Source organism: Giraffa tippelskirchi, chromosome 1 (assembly GCF_054371585.1).
Source record: "Giraffa tippelskirchi isolate mGirTip1 chromosome 1, T2T-mGirTip1v1.2.pri, whole genome shotgun sequence".
NCBI lineage: Eukaryota > Metazoa > Chordata > Mammalia > Artiodactyla > Giraffidae > Giraffa > Giraffa tippelskirchi.
This window is the reverse complement of record NC_137275.1, coordinates 4,278,317-4,305,370: the sequence shown is the minus strand read 5'-3', so window position 1 is coordinate 4,305,370 and position 27,054 is coordinate 4,278,317. Positions and strand designations below refer to the sequence as shown.

Sequence of the window (27,054 nt, the reverse complement as noted above, 5' to 3'; positions counted from 1 at the left end):
TTTCACCATTTCCCCACTAAGTGTGATTTTTTCAATAAGATATGTTTTATCAGATATCTTACTTTATAGTAATAAGTACTTTTTTTTTTTATCAGATTAAGGAATCTGATAAAAATTGTTCAGTTTTATTCATAATTTCATGATTTAAAAAATCATAAGTGTGTTGCATTTATCAAATGCTTTCTTCCCCTGCAGCTATTGATGATGCGTTTTCTCCTTTATTTTGTTTATGTGGTGAATAACATATTTTTCTAATGTTAAGTAAACTAACTTTGCTTCCTTAGAATAATCTCAACTGTCCTTGATAGATCATTCTTTATATCTGTCGTTGGATTTGATTTGCTAATATATACACTTAAAATTTTTTCTTCCTCTATTCGTAAGAGTATAGCCTGTAATTTTCCTTTCTTACAATGTTCTCTGGCTAGTTTTGGTGTCCAGATTATGTTGACCTTATAAAATGGGTTGAGGAATGTTCTTGTTTCTGTTTTCTCAAAGAGTTTCTGTAAGATTTTTCTCTGGTGGTTAAATGAACTGACCAGTGTGTTAAAACTCAGAGACCTGCACACCAAAAAGTCAGTTCTATTGTATATGAATTTTTAAGAATAATAAAAAGCCTTTATGGGAATTTAGCATGCATACATGTACATATAGCCCATGTCAGATAACTGTCCCAGGCTCGTCAGAAAGCCCTGTCTTTCGCGCTGAATCATACCCGTAAGCGCATCAGCTGAGGGCCCTAATGCCTGTGCTGTGGTGCGGGGCCATGAGAGGTGTGCTTTCTGAAAGAGTTTGTTCAGGTTTCTCCCTTAAATGTTCAGAAGAATCACCAGTGAGACCATATGGACCTCAGTTTTCTCTGTGAGTTTTAAAATTATGGATATTTCTGGAAACATTTTTTTTGCTGAGCTATAATTATAAACCATGAATACTGCAGGTTGAGGAAGAACTTGGAAGGACTGTAGGAACACGTGTGTTCTGGAGCGTGGGGAGCACCGTGCCTCCCGAGAAAGAGACTGCAGATGCGGCCCGGGAAAGCAGGCTGTGGCTGGGGGGGCTTTGTGAGGAGTCTCTTCAGGTGAGTTCTTTGTGAATCTCTTATAGGGGCTTTGTGGATTCTTAGAGTGAATCTCTTATATTCACTTTGTGAATGACTGCTTTGTTCTCAGCCTGAGCTACAGATGGAAGAATGTCCGTTTGACTCCTCGGGTAGTGCGGAATTTGACCAGAAGTGCTGAGTAGGAGAGCAGGAATTGTTTGAAGTGTGTGAGTGTAGTCAGAACAGTGCTTCTCCACCCTTAGCCATGTCGGAGCCACCTGGAGGGCCTGTTAACAGAGCTTGCTGGGCGGCGCCCCGGGGTTTCTGACCCAGTGCATCTGGATGGGGTCAAGATCTGTGTTTCTAGCCAGCTCCCAGGTAGGTGACGCTGCCTCTGGTCCAGACTCCTGCTCTGGGGTCCCCGGCTTTGTGGGGTGAGTCCGTTAGCATCCGCTGCTCTGGGGCGGGAGTTGTGTCCGTCTTGTTCCCTGGTCTCAGGGCCTGGGGCAGACATGTGCCGAGGGCCACACGGTACCCTCTCACCACCCATGCTTGTCTGTCTTTTCTTTTTAGTTGCAAAGCTTTTATTTTATTTTTTTAAATAAAGCAGCAGTATAGCACTTTGTAACATAAAGTAAATTTTCCCTCTGTTCCTCACCAGCTCCTCTTGCCAGAGATGTCTACCTGCTGTCTCCAGTCAGATGTCTTTTGTGTAATTTCAGACATGTGCCAGATAGGCATGGACGATGGAGCTGATTAGTAGCAAGAGAACCCTAGCTGGGCGCCTGGAGCATTGTCTTACCGTGGGCTGATTGTTGACAAACGATTGAGTGATGCCTGCTCCAAGGGCCGTGATATCCGTGATATCTTGTGGCTTTAGAATAGATCAGTTCTATAGACCTTGAAGTTGCTAATTAGATCTTGTCCCTTAAAAAAGCTTTAGCAGTATTTGAAGTCATGGAGGGACAGTCCCCTAGTGATGGTTCTAAGGCAAGTGTTTGGACAGAGATTTAGTGACCATGTTTGTGATTCACCAGAAAACCTGGTTGCTTCTGCACAGAGCGCAGTGTCTGGCCCAGAGGAGGTGCTCAGTGGTCCCAGGTACGCTTTGCCTGCCTGCTCAGTCCGTAGCGCCGGTGGGTTTTGAGGTCAGGTGAGCCTGTCCTGCTGTGCTGTAGCTCTGGGTCTCTGCCGGGTGCTGAGCTGCACGAGTGGTCTGTGTGGGGCCCTGGAAACCTGGTCCATCAGCCTTCCTCCCTGACTGCCCACACCCATCCTCCCGGGGACTGGCTAGGAGTCAGAGCCCCGCACACCCCCACCACCTTGCCTTTCCAGCCGGTCTGCTCCGCCCAGCCTTAGACTTCCAGACTGCGTGGAGCGGGCTCGGAAGGACGCCCATGGTGCTGCCCTGGTGCTGCCCAGGACCGCAGCTCCGCCGGGCAGGAATGTTCCCAGGGGAGGCGCGCGCTCCTGTGGCTGGCCCCTCGGAGCCTGGTGCTTCCCGGAGAAGTGATGGCCGTCTCCCCTGCGTTGCTGTTGATGGACAGGTTGGTGGTTGCGGTCTTGGCTTTCTGACTTCTCTAATTGCAGACTTCACTGGAGCACGGCTCCTACCATGTTAGATAGGTTTTAACCTGATTTAGCTCCCCGCCTCCAAGCCCACGTGTGGCAGAGTTGTTTCCTCGGCTGTTCCTCAGTTTAACATGGGGGTGATCCAGCGGGGGTCTGCTGTGTGTGCCAGGAGCCTGAGGGCGTGAGTTTACATCCGTGCTCACTGTCCCCCGCCCCCACCCTGAGTGTTATCACTGTGATTAGGGGATTAAATGTTTAGCATCAGATGCTACTTGGGTAACATTTTTGAAAAAGGAGAGAGACACCTGGGTACTTTTAACGGTGTGTGGAACTGGGAATTTTGGGCACAGTGCTTGTGGTCATAACACCTCAGTGTCTTCCTTCCTTCCTTTTTCTCACAAGGAGGTAGAATCTGATCACACAGGAGGTTTGCTCTGCAGAATGCGGCTTTTCCTTGGTGTCTCTCTGATAGTCGAAGTGGGCCAGCCTCTTCCCCTGGTGCTTTCAGAGCAGAGCCGAGGCCCGGTGTGCGTCTGTGCAGCCGCGGAGCATGTCCGTCGTGGAGGGGTGGGAATCTGGAGGAAACACACGTGGGTGGACTTCCGAGGAGTCCGTGGAGCTTCTCCCCTCTCTGCCGCAGATGAGTGTCAGGGTTTAGATGTCTCTCGAGGAGTGAATTTTTTGACCTCACTGAGCCTGTGTGAGGTTATGCTGTCTGTATCGTAGTAACTACAGCACCTGTCCTGTAATGTTGTTTCACACATAAAGTACACGAGAAGGGCCTGGTGCAGGAGCCTGACAGGTGGTCTGTGACTCAGGAGGAGATACCCAGCTGGGCCAGGCAGCCCTCGGGGGAACCGAACGCTGCCTGTTTCTGCTGGTTTCCAATTGCTTTGGGATCAGAAGTCGCTAGCAGTTTGTCACCGAGACAGGAGCGAGAGAGCAGGAAGCCCCAAGTAATTACTGAATCAGCCAGGAGTTCAAATGTCCGGCCTCTCGAAGGAGGAAGACCTCGGAGGTCTATTTCTCAAGACTTTGAGAAGCTCTGAGAAAGCCTGGGGAGCATGGGTGGCTTGTGGAACCTGCTCCACCGGGTCGGCAAGGAGTGTCCTCCCGTCCCCGCCCATCTCCGCCCTCCAGGACTACCTGGACTCCGGGTCTGCCGGGAATCCGGGTCTGCTGGGAGCCGCCGCATCCGTCTCTCCCCGGGGGCAGGACTCCTCACCCTCTCCCAGTCCTGCTGCCTCGGTTTTAAATGGACAGGAGTAACTCTCCGATAATCTTGATGAAAATTCCCTGTAAAAGCACACGTTTGATGAGTTTGAGTCTTTTCCTATAGGCCGGGAACTGTTCTAGACACAGGAGGCGCCACAGTAAATGGAAGAGACCGTGTTCGTGGTCACGACTCTGCCTTCTGGTGGCGAAGACAAACAGTCGCGGTGATAGCATCTAGGAATGTATCCGCATGCCTGCGGTGGCCCTGCGCTCAGCTCACACGGGCCGGCGCGTTGACACCCGCCAGGGCAGGGACCCAGGTCAAGCACCTCGCAGCCCTCTTGTCAGCGAGTGTTCTTACTTGCTCCTCGGATCGCCTTCTTTCGGCTTCAGTAACTTGGGAAAGTTAACTCGGGAGGCGGAGGTGAAGGTCACCGCCTCAGCCTCACCATCTGTGAAGACAGCCTCACAATCTTTGTATCTGCCCTTCAGCTCTGTAACCACTCATCTAAAAGCAGACACATGGGACAGAAGTCTGTGCCGGAGTTTGGCGACCTGTGAGCTCGAGCGGCCGCTGCGTCACTCGCCCCAGGGTTCCGAAGCATATAAAACTGCGTTTATGACAGTGTTACCTCTCACTGGTTCCCAGCTAGGTATGACTTTGTGTACTTAGTTTTTTTTTTCCCCTCGAAGAGGATTCCCCAAATTGTATGACCTTCGAGGCTCCCCAGATGTATCTCTGCCCTTGCAGACGGGCAGCAGGAGGAGGGGTGAGGGGCGAGGTGCTGGAGGCGCCCGGCACGCGGCTCAGCCAGAGGCCCCGCTCAGCTTGGGCCCACACTCAGGCGGGTCCTTGGTCTTTCTGTCTCCACCTTTTCATCTTTCACGTTCCCCCCCCCCCCACGCCCTAGCAGCTTCTTGGCTCTCTGGTAGGAAAAGCGTGGGGGTGGGACCGGCCATGCCTGCAGTGCCCTGGGAACCGCCTGCCGGCTCTGTGTTCCTGTGGAGGGCGGCAGGGCAGCCGGGCCGCGTCATGGGGCAGACTCCACCTGTCTCCCGGCTCTGGCCTGGCTGTGAGCCCCCGATGGGCGGCCTCGGGGACTGGCTCGGAGGCCATTTTCCTTGGACACTGTCACCGTTGCTGGCTCGCTGGCTCGGCCTCTGAAGCCCAGGGCCCCGCGTGGGCCGGGACCCGTGCCCTCCCAGACTCGGCCCTCCAGGCTGCCCTGCTCAAGAGTCCTTGCAGGACCCGCTCTGAAGGTGCAGAAGGCACAGTGATCCACTTAAGTAGCTGAATAAACATCTGTTTTCAGTCCTCTCTTCCAAAAGGCTTTTTGTTTGTAAATCAGTCATGCCATCACGGAACATTTTCATTTTCTCTTCAGCTCTTTTGCTTCAGACACTTCCGCCTTAACGCAGCAGGCAGTCCGCGAGCTCAGAGCGTAATGCTGCTTGCTGCATGGAGAGAAACTGGCCACTCTTTGGAGCTGGATGAGGCCTTTCTGATTTGAAGGATGGGGTGAGAATGGTGCAGAAGCAGTTCATTGTTTTATCGGCAGGAATTCCTAGTTTAGCAGCGACTTTTTTATTTCTTTTTAACTTTTTTCAGTAGGTGATGCATTTGCACGGCTCAGAATTCAAAGAGCACAGGAGAGTATGTGATGAAAACTTCCCTTTCTGCCCTGTGCCTTTTGCCGCCAGCAGCCCGTCCCGGAAGCAGTGGTGATGATGATCCGTCTGTGTCTTCTAGGGGTGGGCTGTACCTGTCAGGCAGGTGCAGATGCAAGTATTAACGTGGCATGCCTTACAATGATCTGTGATGGACTTTGCTTTTTTCCTTTAAAAAGGGACACTTCACCGTCTTTCAGAAAGTGCCCCCTGACCCTTTAAGGCTGCGTACGCATAGATCGCGAGCCCTTGGGTCACTTCAGTCTTTCTGGGACACTTGAATGAAAGTCTGACTTAGCCAGTGTATCATCTCAGCATGATCCTGTGCCCATTTCTAGTGCTCAGTGGCCACGTGTGTGGCGGGTGGCCCCAGCGCAGGGCCTCCACCTTTTATCAGAAGGTGAGGGCCGTCAGGCCTCGAGATGCCGTTTCCCCATGCACACGCGGCCGCCTTTCGCCTCTTCGGATGTCGGCCTCTCCGTGCCTCCTGCCGATGGGGCGCACTGGACGAGCCTTCGACGCTGAGGACCCCGGTGACTCAGAGTGTGGAGGAGGCTGAGAAAGGAAAGCTGTGCCCGAATCTCTGTGGGCTCCGGCCTGACTGCTCCTGGTGAGGACGGTCCAGCCTGTCCCAGGTAAAGGTCAGCGACCGGCCTCGTTGCTGCACCTGACGGTGCTGGCCTCTCGCGGCCTGGCCTCCGCCGGGCCTGTGTGTCCAGCCTTGTGGAGGACCTGGCAGACTCGACACACTGTGGTTTGTTTTTTAAAAACGTCTTATTTTGTATTGGGGTATAGCCAGTTAACTATGCGTGATGGTTTCAGATAAACAGCTGAGGGACAGCCATGCATAAGCAGGTATCCCCTCTCCCCAAGCTCTCTTCCCGTCCAGGCTGCCACACGTCACTGAGCAGAGCTCCCCGTGCTGTACAGGAACTGTACAGTGGGTCCTTGTCGGTTATCCGTTTTAAATACAGCAGAGTGTGCGTGTCCATCCCAAACTCCCTAACCGTCCCCTCCTCCCTGGCAACCATAAGCTCGTTCCCTAAGTCTGGGCACACCATTATTTTAAACGTGACTTGGTCATTGGTGTCCCGTATCTTGTCCTGAGTTGCACCTGTTGAGACAGGAATAAATATTTTGCCAGCCATGGATAAATGCCAGGCGAGACCGCAGCTCCCTTTTCTCGCCTTCGGCTTTCTTGCCCCCTCGGACTTTGAGGATGACGCTTTTCCCTTGTAGCCGGGTGTGGCTCACCTGTTGACAGACTCGAAGGTGTGTTTCCTGAGGCTCTTCAGCTTTATTGTGAAATGCATCTGATGTGCATTAACCATAGCCCTCTGGTGGGGCCTGCGCCTCCTGGGTCACCTTCCTTCAGCCCGCCGACCTTGAGCCTGCCTTTGGGTGCAGAGCACTGGCTCGAGGAGGCGGGTTGAGCCGGAGCACTGGGGCTCCCTACTTGGTCCCCCGGTGGGCTTTCCGGGGCGCCGTGCATGTGCAGGTGCCTGTGTGCAGCCTGTGAGGCCTGGCGTCTCCCGGTGAGGCCGACACTTCTGGTTCCCCTGCAGGAGCACTTTGGGGGGGTGGTTTAGTCACCAAGTCGTGTCCAACCCTTGCGACCCCATGCCAGGCTCCTCTGTCCTTGGGATTTCCCAGACAAGCGTACTGCAGTGGATTGACATTTCCTTCTCCGGGGGATCTTCCCGACCCAGGGATTGAACCCTGGTCCCCTCCCTTGCAGGCGGATTGTCTACCATCTGAGCGGGTGGAGGGAACGGCGAGTGTGAGAGTGCCACGAACACAGGGGCGCCGCGGAAGGGATTGGGGCCGGGCTGGCGGGTCCACCTGTGCTTTCCAGAGAGGGCCCTGGGCGCTGTGAGAGGGATGGCCGTTGGAGTTCGGCAGGGGCCCAGGGCTCGCTGGGTCGTGGAGCTGCGCCTGAGGGACAGCTGAGGTCGAGGTGGGGCGACTGGCCCTGGAAGACCCGGGGCGGAGGGGCAGTGGGGCGAGACTGCGGAGTTGAGGAGGAGAGACTGAAGGTCTCTGAGCACGGAAGGCTGCCTCTTTCTGCTGTGCAGCCCGGTGGATGCCCGCAGTGGGCACAGGCCACGGGAGTTAGGCCTGGGGTGGGGCAGAGTAGCACCTCCACCCCGGCCGCCCCCTGCCGCCTCTGGGGGTCGCTTCTGGGGCAGCGCTGCTGAGGCCCCCACGCTACAGCCGGCCTCGGGGCAGGCGTGTCCTCTGTCTCCCAGGGTCTTCAGGTGCGTCCGCAGCCCTCGCCCGCCAGCGTTGAGGAAGGGGCTTGTTGGGAGTTAAGTTGTGCCCACTGTGTGTGTGTGACTGGGTATGTTGGGTGTGTGAGTGTGTGTGTGTGTGTGTGTGTGTGTGGTGGGTGTGTATGTGGTGTGGTGGGTGTATGTGTGTGTGTGTCTGTGTGTGTGGTGTGGTGTGTGTGTGGTGTGAGTGTGTGGTGTGTGTGTGTGTGTGTGGTTTGTTGGGTGTGTGTGTGTGTGGTGTAGTGTGTGTGGTGCGTGGTGTGTGTGGTATGTTGTGTGTGTGGTGTGTGTGTATGTGTGTGTTGTGTGTGTGAGACTGTGTGTGGTGTGTGTGTGTGTGGTGTGTGTGTGTGGTATGTTGGGTGTGTGTGGCATGTGTGAGTGTGTGTATGTTGTGTGTGTTGTGTGTGTGTATGGTGTGTTGGGTGTGTTGACTGTGTCTGGGTGTGTGTGTGTGTGGTGTGGTATTTTGTGTGGTGTGAGTGTGTGTGTGGTGTGTGTGGTGTGTTGTGTGTATGTGTGTGGTGTGTTGTGTGTATGGGGTGTGTGTGTATGTTTGTGTGTGTGTGTGTGGTGTGTGTGTATGGTGTGGTGTGTGTGGTGTTGTGTGTATGTGTGTGTGGTGTGTGTGTGTATGGTGTATTGTGTGTATGGGGGTGTGTGTGTGTTGTGTGTTGGGTGTGTTGACTGTGTGTGGTGTGTGTGTGTGTATGGTGTGTTGTGTGTGTGGTGTGTGTATGTGTGTGATGTGTGTGTGTGGTGTGTTGGGTGTGTTGACTGTGTGGGGGTGTGTGTGTGTGGGGTGTGTGTGTGGTGTGGTGTTTTGTGTGTGGTGTGAGTGGTGTGTGTGTGTTGTGTTGTGTATGGTGTGTTGTGTGTGTGGTGTGGTGTGTGTATGTGTGTGGTGTGTGTGTGTATGGTGTATTGTGTGTATGGGGTGTGTGTGTGGTGTGTGTTGTGTGTTGGGTGTGTTGACTGTGTGTGTGTGGTGTGTGTGTGGTGTGTTGTGTGTGTGTATGGTGTGTTGTGTGTGGTGTGTTGTGTGTATGTGTGTGGTGTGTGTGTGGTGTGTTGGGTGTGTTGACTGTGTGTGTGTGGTGTGTTGGGTGTGTGTGTGGTGTGTTGTGTGTGTGTGTGTGGTGTGTGTGTGTGTGTGGTGTGTTGGGTGTGTTGACTGTGTGTGTCTGAGTGGGGGGGCGTGTGTGTGGAGGGGGGCCATGCCGGTGTGCTTCTATGGGCGGGTAGGTGGCGCGGGACTCTTCGTCCAGAGTCCTGGGAGGCTGTGGACGGTCTTGTTAAATAAGACTGTCGTCGTGCCCTGTGGACTGGAGACGGGCACAGCACTGGTTCTTTATTAGCCCTGGTGGTTTCATTCCCTTCAGGTCGGGGAAGAGTCCCCTCCATTTGCGTGTTTCTGCTCTTCAGTCAGAGACTGAGTGGAGGTCAGCAGCTGCAGGCCCTGATGCTGCCGGGGGAGGAAGTGCTCGTTTTCCCTATAACAGGATGTCCGCTCTCCCTCCTGAGGGCCCTTCACTGGGGTGGCCGGTTCCCATCGCCTCCCTGAGAAGCTCTCAGGTGCTCGCCTTGAGCCATCATTCACCCCTGCTGGCTGCTCCCTTGGGAGGCGGTAGCGGTGTCCTGCTCTGCCACCCCTCCCCCATCTGCCAGCCCCCCACCTTCCAGGAGTCCCTGGGGGACTCTCCCCTGCTCAGAGGTTTCCTCTGTCTCATCCTCAGTCCTGAGCTCTGACGTGTCCAGGTTGTCTCTGTCGCCTTGAGCCTGCGTGCATGCCCGTCTGTAGGCCCCACCCTTGGAGATGGCCGCCTCCCCCTGGCCTTGGGGTGGGTCCCAGCCTGCCCCCTCCTTGAACTGTACTGTCTCCGTGAGGACACACGCGGTGGAAGGACCGCTGCCTTCTCCAGCGGCACGAGAGCGCTCTCAGCCCCTGGGACCCAGGCGTGGGCTCACGCCATGGTCACAAACTCGCGTGGGGACATCCCCAAGGATCCAGGCAGCTCTTCCCTCTGGGCCCTGTTGGACGGGTGGGAGCAGCCCCCCCCCCGTGTGGGCCTCCCCGAGGGCGTCTCTGAGCCCCATGCTGGGACCGCAGCCCAGGGGCTGAAGGCACAGGCCGGCCTGGGGGCTCGCCCTGCCCTGTGTTCTCCCACTGCACCTGGCCCCCAAGTGGGTCCTGGGAGGGGCAGAGGTGCGCCCTTGGCTCCTCCTGGCTCCTGGGCCCAGCAGCAGCTCCACGCCAGTATCCCCGTGACCTTGACCTGAAAGGGGAACAGGGGGCGGGAAGCCTTTGCTGGCTGGGCTCCCTGCTCTCCGTGCCGGCACCAGAGCTGCAGGTGACACGCAGCTGAAGCTCGGAGGGAGTCCGTTCTGCTCGGAGCTCCTGGGTACTTGTGGTGACCTCAGCATCACAAGAAATAATACATCCCAAGATACCGTTTACAGACCTTTCAAAAATCATGGCCTGTAATGTATAGCTTAAGCTCTTACGCTAAAAATAATTATGCAACTTTGATTTTTTCTTTTTTTTTTTTGGCATCGCCAGGTGGCATGTGGGATCTTTGTTCCCCAACCAGGGATGGAACCCACGCCCCTGCATTGAAAGTGCAGAGTTGTAAGCTCTGGACCGCCAGGGAAGTGTCCCACCACTTTGAGTTTTGATAAACTTTATCTGCACTCTGTGTGACATTACTTAGCCTTAGCAGTGGGCAGAGAAAGCATGCTTTCTGTTGCTCTTGGTTCACTTCCTGACGGTTGTCTTCAGTGAATAGCACCGCGATTTACACTCAGCCTCCCAGATGGCAAAGCCCACAGTTCTTTTGCATTTCCCCGTGCCCAGTTGCCTCTGAGTGGTTCTCTACTGTTACCCTCCACACCCTGAGCAACTCCCGTCCCTCTGTCAGGTCAGGGTCCTTGGGAAGGTGGGCCTCTCGTCCCTGGCCCTCTCCTTTCTGGGTGCCTTTGATTTCTTCACCTTTGTCCCTTGGCACCCAGTTCTCTTCCCCAGAGGCACCTCCTCTGTTTAGCAAAATGTAAGCTCTTAGAACCTGAGCTCTGGATGCCCAAATTCTTAGAACGCTTTTGGGTGCCAAAGGATTCGGTGTGGTTTTAGATGCATAGTACCTCTCTTTCACCGCTGGCTGAATCCTAGATGTTAAACAGGTTGGGCCTGGAGACACCTCAAACTTCATTTCTTACAAATGTAAATAGACATTGCCTTGGGGATATGAAACCAACTTCTGAATAGGTTCCATTATAAACCACAAGAGAAAAGCAAGGAAGAATACAAAGAACCTTTTTTGAAAGTTTTTGTAACATTTGGGGGATATAATTTTAAATTTATAGAGACTTTGTAAGAAAATACAAGGAACTTCCATATATCCTTTACCCAAATTCACTAGCTGTTTACATTTCATTCCTTTTGTTTTGTTCATTCTGTGAACAAGGCACCTATTCTACATAAGTGTATGAGAATTTCCGGGAAGCATCAGAAGAGGCAATTGGAGGTATGCCCCTTTGTTTTTGTTCACTCGCTCAGTCGTGTGTGCCTCTTTGCGACCCCGTGGACTGCAGCGCACCAGGCTTCCCTGTCCTTCACTGTCTCCCGGAGCCTGCTCAAACTCATGTCCATCGAGTCGGTGATGCCATCCAACCATGTCATCCTCTGTCTCCCCTTCTCCTCCTGCCTTCAGTCTTTTTCAGCATCAGGGTCTTTTCCAATGAGTCAGTTCTTCGTATCAGGTAGCCAGTATTGGAGCTTCAGCTTCAACATCAGTCCTTCCAATGAATACTCAGGGTTGATTTCCTTTAGGATGGACTGGTTGGATCTTGCAGTCCAAGGGGCTCAAGAGTCTTTTCCAACACCACAGTTCAAAAGCATCAATTCTTTGGCCCTCAGCCTTCTTTATGATCCAACTCACATCATACATGATTACTAGAAAAACCATTGCTTTGACTGTAAGGAACTTTGTTGGCAAAGTAATATCTCTGCTTTTTAATATGCTGTTTAGGTTTGTCATAGCTTTTCTTCTAAGGAGCTTTTCTTTTTAATTTCATAGCTGCAGTAACCGTCTGCAGTGATTTTGGAGCCCAAGAAAATAAAGTCAGTCACTGTTTCCACTATTTCCCCATCTATTTGCCATGAAGTGATGGGACCAGATGCCATGATTTCGTTTTTTTGAATGTTGAGTTTTAAGCCAGCTTTTTCACTCTCCTTTCACTTTCATCAAGAGGCTCTTTAGTTTTCTCTTCACTTTGTACCATAAGGGTGGTGTCATCTGCATATCTGAGGTTATTGAGATTTCGCCCAGCAGTCTTGATTCCAGCTTGTGCTTCATCCATCCCAGCATTTCTCATGATGTACTCTGCATACAAGTTAAATAAGCATGGGGACAATATACAGCCTTGTTGTATTCCATTCCCAATTTTGAACCAGTCCATTGTTCCATGTAAGATTCTAACTATTGCTTCTTGACCTGCATACAGGTTTCTCAGGAGGCAGGTAAGGTGGTCTGGTATTCCCATCTCTTTAAGAATTTTCCACAGTTTGTTGTGATCCACAGAGTCAAAGGCTTTAGCGTAGTCAATGAAGCAGAAGTATATGTTTTTCTCAAATTCTCTTGCTTTCTCTATGATCCAACGGAAAGTATACCAGAAGGGCACTCTCTTCCGTAACCGTAGCACAGTTAGCAAGACCAGGAAATGTAACATTACCCCAGGGCTGTTCTGCTCTGTAGTCTGTGTTCACACTGCGTCAGCTCTCCCGGGAGTCTTCTTTGTACCTTTTTTGGCCCAGGGTCCAGGATGTGGCACAGGGTACACCTGTCGTTGTTGTTGTTCAGTTGCTTAGTTGTGTCTGACTCTCTGCGACCCCATGGACTGCAGCACTCCAGGCTTCCCTGTCCTTCTCTGTCTGCTGGAGCTTGCTCAGACTCGTGTTCGTTGAGTCTGTGATGCCATCCAACCATCTCACCCTCTGTCACCTCCTTCTCCTCCTGCCTGTAATTGTCAGGTCTCTGTGTGTGTGTGCTGTGCTGAGTCGCTTCAAGTCCTGTCAGATTCTTGGCAACTCTATAGACTGTAGCCCACCAGGCTCCTCTGTCCATGGGATAATCCAGGCAAGAATACCAGCATGGGTTGCCATGCCCTCCTCCAGGGGATCTTCCCAACCCAGGGATGGCACCCATGTCTCGCACGTTTCTCGCATTGGCAGGTGGTTCTTTACCACTAGCACCACCTGGGAAGCCCCCAGGTCTCTTTAGCCTCCTTTTAATCTGGAACAGTTCTTCAGTCTTTGTCAACTGAGAAAAATGCACCACCTAAAAGCTGAGAATTGTGTTTTATTAGGTGGCCTTACTGAGGACTATAGCCCGGGAAGGCAGCCTCTCTGATAGCTCTGATGGACTGTTCCAGAGAGATAAGCAAGGAACCAGGGTATAGAGGAGTTTTTGCTGAAGAAAACAAAAACAAAAAACCATGTAGTGAAACATCCAAACATTACTGCTAATCACAAAAAACAGCCATCTCGTGTTAATGACTGTAGAGCTTTTCTGTGTATGGGAAGATGCAAAAGTCTGGGCTGATTGAAATCACTCCTTTGAAATACATCATTACTATATGGGGCCAGTATCCTGGTTTTCTGCATCTTGAATCCCCTCAGGGTGCACCGTTAGAGATGGCTACAGTGGCTGATGGCTTGGTGGGAGGCAACATTCTTTGTTTACCAAAATGATAGGCAGTGTTTTTTTGTCCACATGGGACACTGACATTTTTAGAGTCAGATTGGTTGTTTCATTGGCTGTCCCTCTGTTTCGGTGTGTTTGTGTTTCCTCATGGTGATAGTCAGGTGATGCATTTTTTGGTAACTACGATCAACCTGGTGTGTTGCTCTCAGCATCAGAGGAGGTGACCTGCGCTGTCCATCCTGACGTTGGGGATGCCCACTGTGATCACTTGGCTAGAGAGGTGTCTACACTGTGAAGTTAATTAATTTTGTCTTTGTAATTAACAAGTAATTTGTGGGAGATATTTTCAAACTACGTAAAAATCCTTTTCTTCGTGCAGCTTTCACCTACTAGTTTTAGCATCCACTGACTAATCCATAAGTCCATCAGTCTTTCTCTGCTTACTGTTGTTGTTGTTTAGTTGCTAAGTCATGTGCAACTCTTTGCGACCCCATGGACTGTAGCCCACCAGGCTCCTCTGTCCATAGGATTTCTCAGGAAAGAATACTTATTTGGGGCATTCTAAGAATTTTTTTTCCACCTTCACTCGTGTATTCATTTTCCTATTTGTATCATATCCATTTGGGCTCATGGGTTTCTTTTTTTATTTTGTGGGTTACAATCCCTTGTTCTCATTACGTATTTTGATTATTACATTCCAGATTTAGTCAGTGAGAGCCCTTTCAAGCCAGGTACTGTTTTTGTTAAACTTGTCCCCGTATTTCTTTGAGCACCTTCTTTCTAGCACATAAGATGCTTCATGCTCATCTTAAACTTTCCAGTGAGCCCTAGAAACCATTCATTTTCAATGAATGAGCCAATGCAGTGCGTTCTAAAACAGTTTATTTTGTAGCACCATTTAGGATTTATTTGTGTTATTCGTGTTTGTTTACATGTTGTTGGGAGAGGAGATTGTGTGACTGTCTCATGAGTGGCTTTCTTTTTATGATACATAGAGAGTTTATAAATAGATAATATAGATTTACCTTATAGATAATTTAAACTGAGAGGTTCAGTACTAAAGCAACTGTTACCCTTTGAGCACTGATCATGTACCTGTAACTTTAATTCATATAGTGACCCTTGTTAAACATAAGGAAACTGAGTCTCAGAGAGGTTAATGTACAGGTCAGAGTCACACAGCTAGGGAATGACTGAGCCAGGATGTCAGTTCAGTTTGGTCTGACTTCAAAGTTCACTTTTTCTGGATATACTTTGTTACGCTGTAATACATATCCTTACTCTCAATGATAGAACTTGTACATATTTTCCTTGAATTACAAAAAGCTTACTTCTTGTGGTTCAAGAGCTTTTCACCTGCTTCATAATTCCGTGTCTCTGCAGAATTAAAGTCTGTGATTCAGCGTATTGATCTCTCAAAGGAAAGTCTCCTTGTTTTCACTAGAGTGATTCAGCTGTCCTAGTGTTTCTGTAAGTATCCAACAATTCCCTAACTCTTATTTTCTTCTTACAGGAATTTGCTTGCTAGAAAACAGAATGCAAGACTTGACAAACAAAATGACTTGGGATGGAAGTTATTTGGAAAAGTACCACTCCGAGAGAATGCTCAGAAAGATTCAAAGAAGTTACAAAAGGTATACAAGATACAAAGACACAGAAATATGGGGTACAGCATCCATTTATGAGCCTTGCATAAATGACCATTATTGAGGCTTTGAAATTGGAAAGCTTTGTTTTAACTTGCATGCTAAGTACCTGCTATTTAAGTCTGTCTTCAGAACATGGGTGACTTCATCCTTTTTCTTACAGCTTGTATGCGCACATGGGAAAGTCGAGAGGGCTGGGCTTTAGAACTTGATTAAATTGAATCAGTTTTTTCCCAATAAGAGTTACAAATGTGATCAAATTTTTATTAATTGTGTTTGATATTAAAGAATTCTCCCTTCCTGATGCCAATGGCTTTAGCTATTTAAAACTTGATTAAATTGAATCATTTTTTTCCCAATAAGAGTTACAAATGTGATCAAACTCTTATTAATTGTGTTTGATATTAAAGAATTCTCCCTTCTTGGGACTTGCCCATTCCTATGCCGCCGAGGACCAGGGCGGCTGGGGCCTTTGTTACCCAGGCTGCCATGTGACCCCCTTCCCCTCGCTGGTGAAAGCTGCCCACCTGTCCTGGGGGAGAGGGTGGGGTTCAGGGTCAGACCAGGCCTGTGGTGTCTCATCACTGCGGGCTCCTTTGGTCCCTGCAAAGGCCTGGAGGCAGGCGCTTATCCTTCCAGGGAGAGGGCTCAAGCACAGACTCAGCAGGGCCAGGGGGGTGTTTATGGCCTCAGCCACCCCAACTGTGACCACCTGCATCTTCTGCTTGGCCCTGGGTCCCAGCCATCCTGACAGTGGGGCGTTTGCCCAGTGCTGTGACACCGCCAGTGGCTGGGCCCCCCCCACCAACCTCGGTTTTGTATTCACCGACACATGTTCAGTAGACACTTCTGTAAGAGCCAGCCTCATGCATGGCCCTGGAGTTAGAGAAACGGCACTGCGCCCAGGCTCCAGAGCGCCCTTCTGGTGCGGAAATGATCCCAGGGCAGGGTCACCGAGAGGCGGGCAGGGCCGCCGCGGGGAACACGCACTGGGGTTAAATGAGTCATCACCTGGGTTTCTAGTTCATTTAAAACTCGCCACAGCCTCATGAAGAAATTAGTTACTGTCTTCATTTTACCAAAGGAGCCCTGAGACCAGGCCAAGTGAGTGTGCAGCTGGAAAGCAGAGGAACGGGAGTTCAGCCCCAGGCCTGCGGGTGCCAGGGCCCTCGCCATGGCTCTTCCTCTGCAGGAAGTGAAGGGGGACAGGTGCCAGGTGCCAGGTGGCCAAGCTCCGGGCTTCGTGCAGCAGGAGCCCAGGGAGCAGGGGGCGGGCCGTCCTGTTGGTGGGACCTGTGGGGTGGGATGTGATGGGCTTGGAGCCTGCCCCTGACCTGGAGGCTGTGGGGAGCCCCCGAGGGCTTTACTTGTGCAGGGAATGATGAGACCCTTGGCAAGCATGTGGCTCTTGGACTTTTCCGGGTGAGAGAAGGGGGTCTGGCTTAGTGCCTGTGGAAGTCATGGGACTGCTAAGTCTTGTGGCCCCTCCAAGTATAGACATGTTAGGTCTGGGGGTGCACTGTGTGGGGCTCTGGCTCAGACCACAGACTGGCTTTGTACAGATTTCATTGTTTATGTTTCGGCAAATTCATGGTGTTTTGAATGTTGTCTAATGTTCCTTTCAGCAGTTGTCGGGACCCAGGAGACTTGCAAAATATCAGTGTTAGAATTCATTTTTAGAGACTGTTACATTTTGAATTTGGATCACTTATTGTGTATGTTGTTAAAATAACACACAATTAAAATGTGTGTTCACGTGCAGAGCTCAGCTCTGCCGTTTCTTAGGAAACTCAGTAGCTAAGCTGTTACAAAATTTTAAAAGAAATCTACACTTTTCTAAAAAGTTATACTTTTTATATATATTATGGTACATAGATTTTCCCATGGCTCTTAATGTCACTTGCATCATACTTGAATCTCTTTGTTATCTTTGTCGTACCCCCCTTTTTAAAGGCGAACATGGATCATGTTCTTAGAGGGTTTCTGTGAACTGACTCGGTCAGCTAATTCTATAGTGATACAATACTGCAAAGAAGAGGGCCATCTGGCTCGAAGCATCAATAATAAAGGATGTAATGGTACCTGCATGCCTCATACAACCCTGCCTCCGTCCTGTTTGCTCAAGCTTTGTGTCTGGGCCTCTCATCCCTCACCCTGGGCCCTCCCCCAAGCCGGGAGGAAGCTCCTGGGTACAGGCTGGAGCTGGCTGCTGCCAAGGGTGTCAGTTCTCCCAGCCTCCCCTCCCCACTTCAGAGAGCCTGTCCCTGGGGCCTGAGTGTCCAGCCTTGTGATCCCAAATGGTGGCAGTAGCTCTGCTACTGCTAAGTCGCTTCAGTCGTGTCCGACTCTGTGCGACCCCATAGACAGGCCACCAGGCTCCCCCGTCCCTGGGATTCTCCAGGCAAGAATACTGGAGTGGGTTGCCATTTCCTTCTCCAATACATGAGAGTGAAAACTGAAAGTCAAGTTGCTCAGATGTGTGCAACTCCTAGCGACCCCATGGACTGCAGCCTACAAGGCTCCTCCGTCCATGGGATTCTCCAGGCAAGAGTACTGGAGTGGGTTGCCATTGCCTTCTCCGGGCAGTAGCTCTAGTCAGAGCTAAAGCATAGTTGAGATCTTTAGTAGACTCTTAATTCCTTTCCCCTTTCTCTTTGGAAATATTTTGTGCTTGAGTAGAAGTGGCATCCTGTGGTGATTTAAAAACATGAACTTTGGAGTCAGACTGGCTGGGTTTGGATCCCAGCTCTGCCTCACACGTGGGTCTCCAGCTGCCTACCTGACAGCTCCTCTGGATGTCTGGTAGGCATTCCCTAGTAAACAAGCACCGAAGCTAAACTCTGATTTTCCTTTTTTCTGATCTGTCAGACCTGTTCCCTTTGCAGCTTTCCCTGTTTTGGTAGATGACAGACTTGGCCTTCTCTTTCTGGTCTGAAGCTTTAGAACTGCTGGACTTCTCTTCCTGACACCGCCCTTCCAGCCTGACAGGTGTTTTGTTTGTGTTTATGCACTGTGGGTGGGGCAAATCTGATGTGCAGTCAGGTTTGAGAAGTAGTGACTTGTTGGAAAATTCTGAACCTCTGCTACAGTGAAGTCGCGTGGACAAAGTCTTACTTAAGAGGCGTTCCTGGCGTAGCCTGTCAGAGGTGGTTGTGGCTGAGTGGTCTCCTACTTGCTTGTGTTTTGGGGAAATGGGGAGTAGATTCCTTTAGATAAGTTAGTCATACTCACTTGGTTATGGGCTTCCTTGGTGGCTCAGACGGTAAAGAATCTGCCTGCGATGCGGGAGACTCGAGTCAATCTCTGGGTAGGGAAGATCCCCTGAAGAAGGAAATGACACCCCACTCCAGTATTCTTGCCTAGAAAATTCCATGGACAAAGGAGCCTGGTGGGCTGCATTCCATGGGGTCACAAAGAGTCGGACACAACTTAGCGGCTAACGCTTTCACTTGGTTATAGTAATGTGTAGAAGATGTATAAGAATATTAGGAAATAAAAAAACACTTGGAATCTTACTGCCCCCCAAGTGATCACTGTTGGCGTTTTGGTGTGTTTCCTTTCAGTAATTTTTCCATGTGCTTTTCATTTTTTTTTTTAAAAAAAAGAAAAGACCATTTGAAAAGTGAAAGCGAGTCTTTGTAATTTGAGTACATGTCAGAGGGACTCCGGACGGTGAACACCTGGGATGATGCTTCAGAACAGAGTCTGTGACTCTTTCAGGCCTCACGCTGTGCGCACGGATGTGAGGGACTGGCAGTGTTGTCAGGAAGTGAGGCTGAGCGGCACGTCTCAGTCCTGGGCGGGCTCTGAGGCAGCCGCTGCTTGTAGCAAGGACAGCAGCAGCAGGGACAAGCTTGCAAGCTTCCCTGTCCTGGACAGAACTCTGTCAGGGGAGCAAACATGAGTACCTGTCTTTGAGTTTGTGTAACTTGGGATGTCTTCAGTGGCCTTCTGGAATTTCAAGTCAGCTCTTAGATGCTAAAGAGAGAATCCCAGAAGAAGCCACAACCAGGACAACTTCAAAGTGACATTCATTCTCACCTCTGGGTTCTCAGAAAATCATGAACCATCATAAATTGCAGAAAGGAAAAGCCTTGAGTGCTCACTGCAGGTAACTGGTAACCTACAAGTATATTCTAAAACAATTTCATTTCATTTAAAAATGAAACCTTTCTTCATTTTTATAATCCCTTATGCATTTGGAAAATGAGTTTGAGCCAGTTTACAAAAAAGATGAGGTCTCAGTTACAGATAAGAAGGACGAAGCATACTCTAACGTGTCTCTCCCAGTGAAGGGAGCTGTACCACTTGAACATAAACATAGTACCTGGAGCAGCAGTGTGAGATTCTGGAAAGGAAGTAGTAGCAGGTGGTTTGGAGAGGAAGACGGGAAACTCCGCTGAACGGGTCACGCTTACCACTCTTTGCATCCTCTGGTACCCCCAGCTTGACACAGGGTAGTATAAATAAGCACTGATAGTGTTGCAAATCTTGCAAAAGATATAAACCTACAGATTTGGGGGACCAGGAGGCTCAGCGAACTCCAACAGGATGAACTCACAAAGTCAGTGCCCAGACATGTCATAACCATGCTGCTGAAAAAGTAGACAAAGAAAGAAATCTTAGAAGCAGCCAGAGAAAGTATATTACTTATTGGGGAAGGGCAGTTTGGATGACTTGCTTTTCCCATCAGAAACCATGGAGGCCGGCAGGAAGTGAAACAGCATTTTTTAAAGCGCCGAAAGGAAAGAACTTCTCGTTGTTGTTCAGTCCCTGAGTGCGTCCAACTCTGCGACCCCATGGCCTGCAGCACGTCAGGTTCCCCTGTCCTTCACCATCTCCCAGAGTTGGGTCAAACTCATGTCCATTGAGTCAGTGATACTATCTAACCGTCTCATCCTCTGACGGCCTCTTCTCCTTTTGCCTCCAATCTTTCCCCACATCAGGGTGTTTTCCAATGAGTTGGCTCTTTGCGTCAGGTAGCCAAAGTATTGGAGCTTCAGCATCAGTCCTTCCAATGAATATTCAGGACTGATTTCCTTTAGGATGGACTGGTTGGATCACCTTGCAGTCCAGGGAGTCTCAAGAGTCTTCTCCAACACCACAGTTCAAAAGCATCAATTCTTCGGCGCTCAGCTTTCTTTATGGTCCAGCTCTCACATCCATACACGACTACTGGAAAAACCATAGCTTTGACTAGACAGATCTTTGTCGGCAAAGTGATGTCTTTGCTTTTTAATACTTTAACTCTTTTTTAATGTCTAGGTTTGTCATCACTTTCCTTAAAATGAGCAAGCGTGTTTTTTAATTTCATGGCTGCAGTAACCATTCACAGTGATGCTGGAGCCCAAGAAAACAAAATCTGTCACTGCTTCCACATTTTCCCTTTCTATCTGCCATGAACTGATGGGACCAGATGCCGTGATCTTAGTTTTTTTAATGTTGAGTTTTAAACCAGTTTTTTCACTCTCCTCTTTCACCCACATCAGGAGGCTCTTTAGATACTCTTCTCTTTTTGCCATTAAAGTGGTATCATCTGCATATCTGAGGTTGTTGATATTTCTCCTAGCAATCTGAATTCCAGCTTGTGAGTCATCCATCAATCCTGGCATTTTGCATGATGTACTCTGCATATAAGTTAAATAAGCAGGGTGACAATATACAGCCTTGTTGTACCCCTTCCCCAATTTTGAACCAGTCAGTTGTTCCATGTAAGGTTCTAACTGTTGCTTCTTGAACCACATACAGGTTTCTCAGGAGACAGGTAAGGTGGTCTGGTATTCCCATCTCTTTAAAAATTTTCCACAGTTTGTTGTGACCCACACAGTCAAAGGCTTTAACGTAGTCAGTGAAGCAGAAGTAGCTGTTTTTCTGGAATTCCCCTCCTTTCTCGGTGATCCAGTGGATGTCGGCAATTTCACTCTGTCCTTCTGCCTTTTCTAAATCCAGCTTGAATATCTAGAAGTTCTTAGTTCATGTACTGTTGAAGCCTAGCTTGGAGAATTTTGAGCATTACTTTGTTAGTGTGTGAGATGAGTGCAGTTGTGTGGTAGTTTGAATATTCTTTGGCATTGCCTTTCTTTGGGATTGAAATGAAAACTGACCTTTTTCAGTCCTGTGGCCACTGCTCAGTTTTCCAAATTTGCTGGCATATTGAGTGCAGCACTTTCACAGCATCATCTTTCAGGATTTGAAATAGCCCAGCTGGAATTCCATCACCTCTGATAGCTTTGTTTGTGGTAATGCTTCCTAAGGCCCACGTGACTTCACACTCCAGGCTGTCTGACTCTAGGTGAGTGACCACACCATCATTGTCATCCTGGTCATTAAGACCATTTTTGTACAGTTCTTCTGTGTGTTCCTTCCACCTCCTCTTATTAATCTCTTCTATCTCTGTTAGGCCCTTAACGTTTCTGTCCTTTATTGTGCCCATCCTAGCTTGAAATGTTCCCATGATATCCTTGATTTCCTTGAAGAGATTTCTATTCTTTCCCATTCTGTTGTTTTCCTCTACTTCTTTGCCTTGTTCATTTAAGAAGGTCTTCTTATCTATCCTTGCTCTTCTCTGGAACTCTGCATTCAGTTGGGTGTATCTTTCCCTTTCTCCCTTGCTTTTTACTTTTCTTCTTTCCTTAGCTATTTGTAAGGCCTCCTTAGACAACCGCTCTGCCTCCTTGCATTTCTTTTTCTTTGCGATGGTTTTGGTCACTGCCCCCTGTACAGTGAGGGACCTCTGTCCATAGTCCTTCAGGCACTCTGTCTGCCAGATCTGATCCCTTGACTGTATTTGTCACTTCCACTGTATAATCATAAGGTTTGATTTAGATCATATCTGGATGGCCTAATGGTTTCCCTACTTTCTTAAGTTTAAGCCTGGATTTTGCCATAAGGAGCTAATGATCTGAGCCACAGTCAGCTCCATGTCTTGTTTTTGCCGACTTATACAGACTTCCCCCATCTTCGATTGCAAAGAATATAATTAATCTGATTTTTGTATTGACCATCTGGTGATGTCCATGTGTAGTCTTCTTCTCCTGTGTTGTTGGAAGAGGGTGTTTGCTATGAACAGTGCGTTCTCTTGACCAGACTCTGTTAGCCTTTACGCTGCTTCATTTTATACTCCAAGGCCAAACTTGCTTGTTACTGCAGGTATTTCTTGCATTCTAGTCCCCTCTAATGAAAAGGACATCTTTTGTGGTGTTAATTCTAGAAGGTCTTGTAGGTGTTCATAGAGCTGGTCAACTTCTGCTTCTTCGGCATCAGTGGTCAGGGCATAGACTTGGATTATTGTGACGTTGAATGGTTTTCCTTGGAAACATATCAAGATCATTATGTCATTTTTAAGATTGCACCCAAGCACTGCATTTTGGATTCTTTTGTTGACTATGAGGCTACTTCATTTCTTCTAAGGGATTCTTGCCCACAGTAGTAGATATAATGGTCATCTGAATTAAATTCACCCATTCCTGCCCATTTTAGTTCACTGATTCCTAAATTATCATGTCGATGTTCATTCTTGCCATCTCCTGCTTGAACACATCCAGTTTACCTTGATTCATGAACCTGTCATTCCAGGTTCCTAGGCAGAATTGTTCTTTACAGCATTGCATTTTACTTTGACCGCCAGACACATCCACAACTGAGTGTCGATTCCACCCTGGCCCAGCTACCTCTTTCTTTCTGGATCTATCAGTAATTGCCCTCCGTTCTTCCCTAGTAGCATACTGGACACCTTCTGACCCGGGGGGCGCTTATTTTCCAGTGTCACATCTTTTTGCCTTTTTATACTGTTCATGGGGTTCTCACGGCAAGAATACTGGAGTGGTTTGCCATGCCCTGCTACAGTGGACCATGTTTTGTCAGAACTTTCCACTGTGACCTGTCCGCCTTGGGTGGCCCTACACGACATGACTTATGGCTTTATTGAATAATGCCAGCCTTACTTAACTCAAGAAAAGAACTATCAACCCCCAATTCTATATCCAGCAAAAATACCCTTCAGCAGTGAAAGTAAAATAAAGATCTTTTCAGATAAAGGAAAACTGAGAGAATTTGTTGCCAACAGATCTAAAAAAATTACTGAAGGAAGTTTTCCAGACAGTAGGGACATTATACTAGAAGAAACCTGAAACATTATGAAGGAAGAGGAACAGAAATGGTAAAGGTCCAGATGAATACAACAGACCATTGTTCTCTTAATGAGGTCTTTAAAATATGTTTTGTTGAAGGCAAAAAGTATATTGTTGTGTGGGGTTTCCCGCATATGTGGATGTGCGATGTATTACAGAAAGAACACGAAGGGGGAGGGGATACGATGGTAATGCTTCTGCATTCCACTTGAAGTGCTCAAATATTGATTCTAATTAGGTTGTGAGAGACATACATTGTAAATCTCAGATCAACCACTAAACTTCACAAAGAGAGCGAAAAACGAAATATTTTAAAATGGAATTCTAAACAAAGTTCCAGGAAGTGAACTCAAGACAGGCAAGAGGAAACGTAGGAAGGAAAAATAGAAAACATAAGGTGGACGGCCCAGATAGAAACATACCAATAATGACCTTCATACAAATGGGCTGAGCACACCAGTGGTGTCTGACACTGTCAGAGTGGGCTCAGAAACAGTGACCCAACTGTATACTGTCTAAAAGAAGTCCACTTCAAATATAAAACACGTAGTTATAATTAAAGGATGCAAAAAGATAACACTGCCATGAGGACACCAGTCAAAATGCAGATGGAGCAGATACAGTAACAGCAGAAAAAGGAGACTTCAGAGCAAAGAAAGTCACCAGGGACAAGGTGGGATGTTACAAATGAAGACATAATCATACTGAGTGTATATCTAATAGCAGAGCTACAAAACACATGGTACAGAACCTGACAGATCTGAAACAAGTAGGCGCATCCACAGTTATAATTGAAACGTCAGTACCCCTCTTAGGAACTGATGGGACTACTGACAGAATTAGCCGGCACCACAGGAGAGCCTCCCGTCAGTGAGCCAGGCTGTTGGGCGTCTGGAGAACACGCCACACCCCAGCATGAGCACCGCACACCTTTCCAAGCTCACGTGGATGGTCACCAAGATAGACCATAACCCGCGATGTAAAGGAAACTAAACTGGAAAGGATGCAGTTTATACAAAATATCTTCCCTCACCACAGTGGAGTTACAGGATCAGAAAGATAACAAGAACATCTCTCCACACTTGGAAATTAAACAAGTAACATGCTTCTAAACCCCTGGAGAAGGAAGTGCTAACCTAATCCATTACTGTTGCCTGGAGAATCCCATGGACAGAGGAGCCTGGTGGGCTGCAGTCCATGGAGTCACAAAAGAGTTGATCACGACTGAGCGACTGAGCATGTGCTTCTAGATAAGCTTTGGGACAATAAGAGAGTCACATGGAAAATGAGAAAATATTTTGAACTGAACAAAAATACAATCCATCAAAACTTGCGGGATGCAGTGCTTAGAAGGACATTTTTATTTTTTTTGGCCTCACTGCGTGGCTTGTGGGATCTTAGTTCCCCAACCAGGGATCAAACCTGGGCCCTCAGCATTGAAAGCACAGTGTCGTAACCACTGGACTGCTGGGGAACTCCCCAAGAAGGGAATTTATAGCATTAAGCCAGTCCGATTAGAAAAGAGAAAAGTTCTCTAATTTTCTACCTTAAGAACTGTAAAAGGAGCAAATAAACCCAAAACAAGCAAAAGGAAGAAAATAACACACGTAAGAACAGAAGACACTGAAATTGAAAACAAAAATTAATAGTCAAAGAAACCACAAGCTGGTTCTCTGAAATGATCAACAAAATCAAATGCGAACAAAGCTGACAAAAAGAAAGGAGGACCAAATTATCAGTAAGAGAAATTAGAAGAGGACACACTGCTGCAGATGCTGCAGAAATTCAAAGGATAAGAGAATGTTATAAATAACTCTCCAAACACAAGTTTGATAACTTAGATGAAATGATCCACTTCCTTGAAAGGCACAAATCACCAAAGCTCATCCAGGATGCAATCAATTCATTTCAGTTGCTCAGTCATGTTCGATTCTTTGCGACCCCATGGACTGCAGCACGCCAGGCTTCTCTGTCCTTCACTATCTCCTGGAGTTTGCTCAAATTCATGTCCATTGAGTCAGTGATGCCATCCAACCATCTCATTCTCTGTTGCCCCCTTCTCTTGCCCTCAGTCTTTCCCACTCCGTGGTATCCTTGAATTAACAGGCAAGTGTTACGTTTGTTTCTTGATCCTATGCCCGTGTCTGATAGTTAGTGTGGCCTTAGGACCATGGAGGGGGCACGACTGTGGCAAACTTTAGTGTTAGTTCGAAGGCCGTGCAACCAGGGGAGTTGATAGGAAGAGGCTCTGGAGCCAGACTGCCCAGGTTGAAATCGCGCCCTGCCCCTGACCAGCTGTCACTTAACTGGGGAAGTTACTCAGAGCCTCAGCTGCTGCGTCTGGGAAAAGAGGGGGTGGGGAGAGGATGCTGATGGTACCTATACTCATTTCTTGTTGCTCCTCAATAAATTACCACCAAACTTGGTGGCTTAAAACAATACAGATTTCTCCTCTTATAGTTGAGGTCAGAAATCTGAAATGAATCTTCCAGGCTAAAATCAAGTGTCAGCAGGGCTGGTCTCCTTAGAGACCCCGGGAGAGAACTGGTGCCTTCTGTCCCAGGTTCTGTAAGCTGCTGGCCTTCCTCAGCCTGCGGCCGCGTCACTGCAGGTTCTGTTTCCATCAGCACGTTGCCTTCCCCTGCTACAGGCACGTCCTCTTCTGTTTCCATCTTCTGAGGACACTTGGGGTTATTTTGGGCCCACCCAGATAATGAAGGATAATCTCCCCATCTCAGGGCCCATAACGTTAATCTCGCCTGCAGGGTCCCTTCCACCATGTAAGCTAACAGTCACAGGTCCCCGGGATTAAGACATGGGCATGTCTGGGGGCCGTCCCCCAGCCTAGCACAGGACGGACTCACCTCACGGGGTTGAGGGGGTTGAATGAGACTCGTCTGGTCTTAGATCAGATGCTCCCTCCTAGGTGGCGTCTTCTAAGCAGTTTCCCTGACCACCCAGTGTGAAGGACCATCCTCTGCCAGAGGGCTGTCAGGAATTTTCTGCACAGCACTTTGCTCCGTCTTAAACTCTTCCCACTTGCTTGTTGCCTCGTTATTGCCTGCCTCTCGACCCCTCCCAGAAGATGAATTCACGAGGCTTAGGAGCAGACCTGGTTTGCTTTTCAGTCACTTTCTCTCCACGGCCTAGAACAGCACCTAGCTTTATTGGATGGTTAATACAAATTTGTTAAATGGATGAAAGTGAAAGTGAAAGTCGCTCAGTTATGCCCGACTCCTTGCGACCCCATGGACTATACAGTCCATGGAATTCTCCAGGCCATAATACTGGAGTGGGCAGCCATTCCTTTCTCCAGAGGATCTTCCAAACCCAGGGATCAAACCCAGGTCTCCCACATTGCAGGAGGATTCTTTACTGTCTGAGCCATGAGGGAAACCCATTAAATGGAAGAATGAATGTCAAAATTTCAAAGCACACCACTTTGTACACTTTCCTCTTATCTCTATGACAACACAGACATTTGCCCATATCATTAAGTATTCTCCCATGATCTTGTTTGTACACACTAAGTTACGGCCTTTGTGTAGCCGTATCTTGGCTTATTTAACCAGTTTCCTCAGTTGGGCACTGGAGCCGGTCCTTTCCTGTGAAACCCAGTGGCCTGTGGCAAGGCTGGGGTTTGTCAGCTGTGTGTTAGGGTGTTGCATGGAACACATCACCCGGTCTCACCTCCTTGACCTCAAAGGGTAGAGACAACCATGTTGTAGGTTAATCAATAAGGAAATAAAGACAGTGTGCTGGTAGCCTGGGAATGAGCTCTGGCTAACTCGGAAACTTCAGGAGGCAGAATTC

The 27,054-nt window shown here is 48.7% G+C and overlaps 1 protein-coding gene across 13 annotated transcripts in view; it reads left to right on the top strand.

Annotated features, from left to right (window-relative positions):
* Window positions 1–27,054, top strand: part of TBC1D14 (TBC1 domain family member 14) — a 104,010-nt gene that overhangs the window by 34,001 nt on the left and 42,955 nt on the right. For all 13 annotated transcript variants that reach the window (XM_081582298.1, XM_081581611.1, XM_081581519.1 and 10 more), the window contains exon 3: window positions 14,980–15,100. In XM_081582298.1, coding sequence (XP_081438424.1) covers window positions 14,980–15,100 — 121 coding nt within the window. The remainder of the gene's footprint in view (window positions 1–14,979; window positions 15,101–27,054) is intronic.